Source organism: Pteropus vampyrus, unplaced genomic scaffold, assembly GCF_000151845.1.
Source record: "Pteropus vampyrus isolate Shadow unplaced genomic scaffold, Pvam_2.0 Scaffold401, whole genome shotgun sequence".
Taxonomy (NCBI): Eukaryota; Metazoa; Chordata; class Mammalia; order Chiroptera; family Pteropodidae; genus Pteropus; species Pteropus vampyrus.
In genome coordinates this window covers 443151-452014 of record NW_011889182.1, presented here as the reverse complement: position 1 = coordinate 452014, position 8864 = coordinate 443151, and the positions used below count along the sequence as shown (strand labels likewise).

General features: G+C 52.5%; 1 protein-coding gene and 1 pseudogene across 1 annotated transcript in view; both read right to left on the bottom strand.

Annotated features, from left to right (window-relative positions):
• Window positions 1-8864, bottom strand: part of TBC1D22A (TBC1 domain family member 22A) — a 236104-nt gene that overhangs the window by 154942 nt on the left and 72298 nt on the right. The window contains exon 5 of the mRNA XM_011380727.2: window positions 1113-1183. Within this exon, the coding sequence (XP_011379029.1) occupies window positions 1113-1183 (71 nt within the window). The remainder of the gene's footprint in view (window positions 1-1112; window positions 1184-8864) is intronic.
• Window positions 5174-5292, bottom strand: LOC111731838 (annotated as a pseudogene).

The window sequence follows — 8864 nt, the reverse complement described above, 5'->3', positions numbered from 1 at the left end:
GGCCGATTTTCCAAGTCGGTCACTGGGCAGCACGCAGAGAGGACCTAAACTATGACCCACACAGACGGGGGACTGAAGGAGAGGAACAAGACGAAGCCACTCACATGGGACCGCCACCCAGACGCCCCCGTCCCCCACCACAGCAGGGCCGCCAAGGGCGCTGGGGGCATCGTCCTCGAACCTTCCGCAAGTCCACCTGAGCAGCTCACAGCCTGTCTCGGAGGACATCTGGAGAACCGCATACAAACACTCAAAAGGCCAAACAAAAAATACGCATCTCCGGCAGGTCTCATTTTAATTGCCGGAGACTATTTAATCAATAAACATTCGCTGTTTGGAGCTGCATCTGCGTTTAGGATCGCGGGTGCTGAGCTGCACATTTATTAAGACTCATTAGTGAGAAAGAGTCTTTTAAATACTGAAAGTCGGACCCAATTTAGAGCACACACTTAGAGTTCCCTATTGGCTTGGGTCCAAAAATAATTTAAAAAGCAAAAGAGAAGGAAGCTGTCCATGAACGATCCTGAGAATCTCGGGGGGCCAGGCTCACGCCCAGGGCGGAGCCCCAGCTATGCTGAGACTCCCGGCCAAGCACAGGTGATGCACTGCTGCCCAGCGCCCGCCACCTCCTCTGGCCAGGCTCCAGGAGGGCAGCTGCGGGGCAGTTCACTGGGGGGAGGGGGGAGCAGAACCCCACTTTCCATCAGAGACACAAACAGCTTTTGACGTCAGTTTTTTTTTCTGTCATTACTAATGTATTTTTTTTAAAATGGTCAAACACATCTCCATCACTGATTCCTCAGACTTCAAATAATCTTCTACGCTGGAACCTCTCTATATCTCAGGTTTGAAAATGTACAAAGATTTGGCTTAAAAATGAAATCGAGCAAAAGAACAAGCTGTCATAGATGGCTGCCCATCGTCATTTCCTGCCGGCCTTGTCAGACCAAGCTCGCAATTAAGCAAAGGGCGGGAAATGTCACGTCAGCCTGGGCAGAGGCCGGCGTCACGTGTCTGGGCGGCGGCCAACAGGACGCACCGGGGCCGGACGAGGGGACCCGTCCTCACAGGAGGAAGCGTGCCGACGAGCGGGCCCACGCGGCAAGACTTACTGAGAGCAGCTTCCACGTGATCGGACGGACCGCCTTTGGGATTCCGGACCAGCTCAACTTCCGTAGCTCCTCTGTCGGCAAAAAAGAGAGGGGAGACAGGGTTTACACACAGCCGGCCAGCGTGCCCGGCGCCTCCTCGCCTCCCGTCAGCGTTATCGGGGCAGCGAGCAGGTAGCGCTCTGGAATAAACCTGGATGATAAGACTGCAGACACTAATCGTCCTCAGCATCCAAGAGAAATCGCAGCTCTGTTCAAACGACGCCAATGTCACCTGTTTACACGAAAATCTTGCAGAGGACAGATTTGCTAAATGTATCCCAAGTGTCCCCGGCACCACTCGGGGGTGGGCGAGGACCCGAGGGTGCTGGTGGCCTCCCACGGCCCCTCCCTCCCGCCCGTGCCTTCCCCGTCTCTCCCTCTCCCCCAAATGCTCTTCCCCAGCTCGACACCTTAGTGAGGCTTCCTCCCTTCCTTCTCCCCTTCCCTCCGTGCTCTCGCTCTCTCCATTGACCGTGTAAGAACACCTAGGTGAGGTGGTTTTCCGAGGGCTGATTTCCAACGAAACGACATCATGGGGATAAGCCTGTGTGTCGCAGCTCTGGGCAGGGCTGTGATTACACACACGGAGGCCAACGAAGTCTTCGAGGTGGACCAACACGAGCCACCGCTGCCCTGACCTAAAGGTGAGGGGGTCACCGAGGGGGCGCGGCACCCCGAGGGCAGGATGCCACCACAACGGGGACGGAGGGACAAGGACCGGGGCCCCTGCATCCTCTCTCCCGGAGCATCCCATCCACATGCTCCGAGTGGCTAGAAACTACATTTCGATTTGTAGGTACGTCAACACTCAGAAATATTATTTCTTTTCTTTAAGACTCCACCATCGGGTTCTGCTAACATCTCGAAGCTAATGATTAATACTAGGAATAAAAGAAAGGATTAAAGAGGAAACTTTGGTAGCATAATCAGCAAAATACAAAGTCCTGCCAGCTAATCTTTTTCCAATTACTAAAGTCTAAGTAAAATAAGAAGAAGAACTGGGCAACAGTTCCAGCAACAACTCGCATTTTACAGAAATCTCAGAAAAGATCAAATCCTCCCCAGTTCCCTGAGGACACTATGAAAAGCGGGAACACAAAGTGACGTTCGCCGACCACGTGCCCAGCACCGCTCCTACTGCGAGAGCCGGGTCTCCTGCTGATGGTTTGCGAAGAAACCATCAGAGAAAGGCCCGTCGCGAACACGCGCGGACCCCGCCTCCTCGAGGAAGAAACTCGCAAAAGCGGTGTCTCGGACGCACAGTAGGAGATGAAGTTCTGACTCTGTGCAGGCTCGCCTGTTTCAATGGGGCTTTCATACGTATCCTGTTTAGTCCTCAGAACTGCGTGACTTAATGATGGCTGTGGTCCTACTGTGTGAACGAGGAAGCAGCTCAGAGCGGGCAGGGCGCTTGACCAGGTGGCACAGGGACTGAGCGCCTTCCCATCCCAGGGTCTCTCCACTCCTTTGACGTCCATTATTAACCAGGTTTTTGTAACACGGACAAAAAGGTCCAAAATGAAACGCTGGCAGACGGAAACGGAAGCAGCCGTTCGGAGACGAGCGAGCGCACACAGCAGGATTCCCTCGGGGAGAGGGCGAAGCCCCGGAACGCTGCCGAGGAGCGGAAGCAGGCGATGGGGACGCCACGGGCCACGCTGACAGCTGGCCCGCGCGGACACGTGCCCAGGGCCCTCGCCCCTGCCACCTTTCTGGGGCTGGGCCCCCCTCCCCAGGGTCAGCCTGGGGCCACCTGGCGGGTATAGAGCTAAGCCCCGCCCTCAGCAGTGGCTGATCAGGCAACGGGCCTGGGACCCTGTCGGAGCCACTGAGCAGAGAGAGCCAGCGGGCTGGGGGCTTCTGAGAAAGACCTCCTCACCCCTGGGGAAGCTCTGGAAGGCGACCCTCTGGGGGCAGATGGAGGCCGGGGCCTGCTGCCGCCACCCGGCGCCTGACCAGCCGAAGGTGCAGCGGCCCAAGGAGGCGGCAGGACCAGGGGACGGCAGGGACCGGGGTTCCGCGTTCGGCAAGAGGGCCAGACACAAGAACGTTCAGAAATCAACAGCTTCGCTCTACCGGCAAAAAATAAATAAATAGAGAATGTCGTGGGCGCACTTCCTGTGGGCCCGGCACGTGCTGGCGGTGGCGGGGGCACGAAAGGGAACAGCCCGCCCCGTGCTCAGAGAGCTCCCCTCCGACCCGGGGGTACGCAAGTGTGACACGACAGCTGGACCACGCGCACAGAGGAAGACGTAAAGAACACGGCAGAACTGCTCGGGGAGTGTGACCTCGCTGTGATGCCTGCCGCGAGGGGGCGGCAGGTCCCACCGCCGAGGGCAAAGGGGGCCCCTTCAGCCCAGAGGACGGCTGGTGCGAAGCCCTGACACGTGGGGGAGTAGCCCAGAGGGGCTAGGCTGGTCACAGGGAGACCCTTCCACGCGCTACTGGAAGCCCACCGTGGAGGTGACGGTGGCCAGGACGGGGACGGAGAAAGAGCGATGACCCCTTCCTCTCCCCTCTCCCCCGTGCATGTATGTGTGTGTGCGTGTGTGTGTGTGTGTGTGTGTGTGCGCACGTGTAATATATAAAAAAATACTACAGGGAAATACAGGAGAATGTTTTGCTATTTTCAGAAGAGGGAAGGACTTCAAAGCAGGACACGAACTCGAAAATTATAAATGAGAAGATTCACAAATTTGCTATATAAAAGTCTGAAATGACCATAAATGAAAGACACTATTATGACAAACTTGAAAGATACATGCAATATACAATTTTTTAAAAAATTATATTTCTATATTATTAATGTAGAAAGGGCACATACAAAAGCAAAAGAAATCAATTTGCAGGAAAATGGAAATTCACATTGAAGGATATAGAAATGGCTAATAAACATGCAAAAATAGACACGGAACCTCGATGGTGATCAAAGAACTACAAATTAAAGCAAGGAATCTATCACAAATTAGATAAAATTTTAAATGAATAACACCCAGTATGGGTGAGACTTTTAGTTAGCTGCCACTCTTAAAGTCTGGTAAGAGTGTATTTTGATATAAAGTTTTCGTGGATCAAACGTCAAAGGTGTGTGATGTCTGAGCAGTAACGTCACTTGAAGACACCTATTCCACAGGGGCGTTCACAAAGGCAGGCGGGGCTATGCACATGGGCGAGTCCCCGGGTGGGAAAGCCATCGCCATGACGACACTCAGAGGGTCCCCCTTGTGCACGGCGCTCGTGTGCCTCTGCAGACGTCCCCGTGGGCTCTACCTCCAGCGTCACCTCTCCCGCACTCGGGCCCACGCCTTCTGCCAGGATCCACGCAGCAAGACCGCCGGGTTGAGCTTAGGGTCCTCCCCGCGAGCTGCAGCCCGGAAACTGCCTCTCGCGGACTGGGAGCAAAGGTAAAGGTCGGCTGCTCAGTCCTCTTCTGTGTCACACCCGTTGTCCAACCCGAGAGCAGCTGTTTCGCACACTCGGTCCAGTTGCCAGGTCTTTACATCAGGAAAGCGATTCCTCTGGCAATTAACCCTGTATGGGTCAGAGTAAAAGTCGACTTGCTAATACGCTTTGAAAGAATTTTTTGTCTATTTTCATCAGGGAGACGCGTCTCTCGTTTCTTTTTCTTACAATGTCTTTGTAAGGTTTTTGGGATCAAAGTCACGTTCCCTTAAAACAAGGTGATGAGTGTTTTCTCCTCGTTCTTCTGAAAGGGCTTGTGGACAGTGGGTATCATTCCTTCCCTGTTTGACAGAGGTCACCGATAAAGCCGCTGGACCCTGATGCTTTCCTCGAGTAAAAGATTTTCACTAAAAATTTCTTTTTTAAATTGATATAGGGATATTAAAGTTTTCTACTTCCTCTTGGATCAGTTTTATCAGGTCCCGTCTTTCAAGGAACATGTCTACTTCGTGTAAGTTCTTGAACTTGTTGGCATAAAGTTGTAAGTAATACGCTCGTTATCTTTCACTGTCTGTGGGATCCATAGTGATGTCTCCTCATTCATTTCTTTTTGTTTTTAATGTCTACAGCACCTGGTCTTCCTAGGTGGTCTCCCATTCAAGGACCAACCTGGCCCGACCCCGCTTAGCTTCCGAGATCAGACGAGATCGGGCTCGTTCAGGTTGGCGTGGCCACAGACTCTCTTCGTTCATTTCTGATTAGCGATTTGTGTCTTTTCTTCCATTGATCAAGTCTAGAAGTTTTTATTGATCTTTTCAAAAAATGAAGTTTAGGTTTTGTTGATTCTTGCCTTGATGACCCACTTTCCAGTTTACTGATTTCCACCCTTATTTCCCTTCTTTTCCTGCCCTTAATTTCCTCCTCTTTTCCCAGCTTCTTAAAAGTAGAAGCTTTGAGCGCTGATTTGAAGTTTTAATTTTTTTCTGAGCTAGGCATTTAAAGGTATAAATTTCCCTCCAAGCACTGTTTCGGTGGCATCGCAAATTTTGATATGTCTTGTCATTATTACTCAGTTCAAAATATTTTCTGATTTTCCTAAGTGATTTCTTTGATCTATGAGTTATTTAGAAGTATGTCAATTCATTTCCAAATACTTGAGGATTTCCTGGGTATCTGATATCAGACGGATTTCTAATTCATAGCATTTGGTCAGATGAACTTGGTGTCACTTCAGTCCTTTGATGCTGTGGCAGAGCATGTGGTCTACTTGGGGAATGTGCCATATGTCCTTGAAATGAATGTGCATCCTTCCGTGGGTAGATGTGGTATTCTATAAATCGGTTAGATCCAGTTGGTTGATAGCACTGCTCATATCTTTCATAGCTTTACCAATTTTTAAATACACACATTTTATTAACTACTCGGGGAGGGGCTCTAAAATTTCTGCCTCCGGCTGTGAACCTGTCTATTTCTCTCTCCCGTCAATGTCTGCTTCGTGCGTTATGAACCTGTGCTACTAGATGCACACACGTTTCAGAAAGGTATTGTCTACTTAATGAGTTGAACCTTTTATCATTATGAAACATCCCTCTTTGTCTCATGAAACTCTTTGTCTCGATGTTTATTTTCTCTGACGCTATTACAAACAAATGAGTTTTCTTGTGATTAGTGTTTGCATTGCATATCTTTTCCCAGCCTTTTATTTCAACCGCCTGAGTCTGGGTTTAAAGCTTTCAGCTTTCTGTCCACATACGTCCTGGAGTAAGACTGCAAATTCACTGGTCCTCTAAGAGAGAAAGCCAAAATGTAAGCAAAACTTCAATAAGAAGAAAATAAATGAGAAATAAATAACAGTTCTTCCTTCTAGACAACAGCAGATTTGCTTTCGGAAAAGTAAAATCTGGGAACATTTTCATGAAAATAATACCACAACCCCACGCTCATCTGTCCTCTGGAGGCCGTACCTCTCAACTGCATGGCCCCCCAGGCAAATGGCCACAACAGACACTCCATGACCAAAGGAAGCAGAGCGGACGCACGACACAGAGGAACAAAGGCTGGAGGCGGGGTCAAGGCCCAGCACGGCCAATGACAATCCATGTGGCCTTGGACAGTCCCCTCGGTCTCTCTTGAGTCCGTGTCCCCCTCTGAAACGTGGAACAAATAAAAATACCTGCCTCGCTTAAGCCACAGAATTTCCACAAGGAACAAAGAGATAATGCACAGAAAAAAGCATTTGTAACTGTGACACCGGACAATGCGAGAATAGGACTCTGTTTTGTGCACTGGCGTGGTCGGTTACTCGGCTCTGTGAACCCCGCGGCATCTAAAGCCACCGGGGCTCGCCCGTCCGCCCTGGATGTAAATATCACACTGGAGACCGAACCAGAAATCTGTCACAAAATGGTGTATGCAGAGGACTCATAAACGATAAGCACCTTTTATTCCTGAAAAGCCAGGAATAACAGAAAAATCAACCTGTAATTTAAATTTTTTTCTAATACTTCATCTCTTTTTAACTGGTTTTGATTCTGATCTTTTAAAACTCTGACAGCAATACGGCCTGGGAGACGCTGGACAGAAACGAGAACCGTGTGCGCACATTACAAGCGCCTAGACGCACACGCGAGGCACAACTACAGCAGGAGGGTCTCAGAGTGAGCGCGTTTCTTATTCCCAAGGGCCACGGTGCAGGGGAGTCTCATAAGTCACCCCACTTCGCCCCCTTCGTGTAAGCCGCCTCTGGGGCCCCCGCCACTTACACACTGCCCCTAACTGAGTCCACTACACGCGCTGGTCCACCGGGTCAGTGCACGCCGGCGATGCGGACCACCGACCAGGCGCTGAGCTGGCCCCGGAGGAGACGCAGCCCGGGTGCTAGCTGTCAGCACTCGTCTGCCAGGAGGAAGAACTCGAATGGCGTGAGCACGTGTTAAGGGCGCTGTTCGGGAAAGGTCCAGGTGACACAGGATGAGCAGTTTGTCTTCCCTGAAGAAGGGGACATCAGAAAAGATGCCCTGGGCGCTGCTGCTCGAGAGGCGCCTGGATGCCACGTTGAAACCTGGCCGACTGAGCTCCCCGCCCTAAACCTCCACAGCTGGACAGCAAAGAGATGACGCTGAGGACGAGGACCAGGGCCAACGAGAAACGGCAACAGACATCGGAGTGACGGCCAGCAGGAGAGAGTGGGAGCTGACCCAGCGCAGTGGCGGAGGCTAAACCCTGCTGCCTGCAAAGGGACAGCCGGGGGAAGCTGCCAGTGGATGGCAGAGACGCCCCCAGGGCCGGGTGGGGACTGATCTCCACACTCGGGTGGGGCCGCCTGCCCACACGCAGACAACCAAGCCCAGGGTCTGTCTGCAAGGGACACCGGACGGACGGCACAAATGGCTCAGCCATGACCCAGTTAGTCAGAACAAATGACAAATCTCGATTTCCCAAAACTGTGACATTAACGCCAGGGGGAGGGCGGGGAAGGGGAAGAGGGAGAGGCTTGGGGAGGGCTCAACCCTCGGCTCCCACAGCGGAAAGGCGCTGAACGTGGAGACACTGTGAGGATCGCAGAATGTGCACAGTGTCCTGAAAGATAAAGAACCGCCAGGGGCTTCCTCTGACCAGAGGTAAAGTGACAGCCCCGGGGACGAAGCGCAGGGGTGAGGCTGGCGGGGGGCAACACCGTTCAGGGTTCAGGTGCGTCTGACGTCACTGGTCCCCTTCAAGCCAGCGCTCTCCCGGCCCCCAGCGGCGGCCACGCCAAAGGCAGCGAGAGGCAGGGCAGGCGAGGACGGGCCAGGACGTCAGCCGTGGGGCGGCATCTCTGACGAGCTCTGGGTTCTGTGCGCCATGGCCCCAACTGCTGTAGGTAACGAAGTTTTGCGACATGACTTCTTTACCCCGAACTTTTATCCAAAGGTTTTTGGATAAAAGGTTCCTTTTATCCAAAGGTTTTTTTCCCTCCAGGTGGCGAAGCGTGAGCTTCTGCGGCATCAGAAACAGTACCCGCGACAAACGCTCCTCGGAGAGGCGGCGAGGGCTCCGGACGCGGCCAGGGGCCCAGACGCCAGCAGGAAGGGCCTGGCGGACGAGCTGCTCAGAGCCGAAAGGCGAGGAGTTGCCAGTCCGACGGAGAAGGGGCGACAGGCCTCACTGACGGAACACCTGAGCCCGGCCTGGAGGCCTGGTGGCCATGACACTTGAGAACACACTTCGGAAGGGACCCTGAGGTGGCTGAATGACAGCAACACCTTTATGTTGTATAAAATTAGCAAACGTGACTTCTGGGCTCTAATCGAATCCCAGCCAGGACAGGGG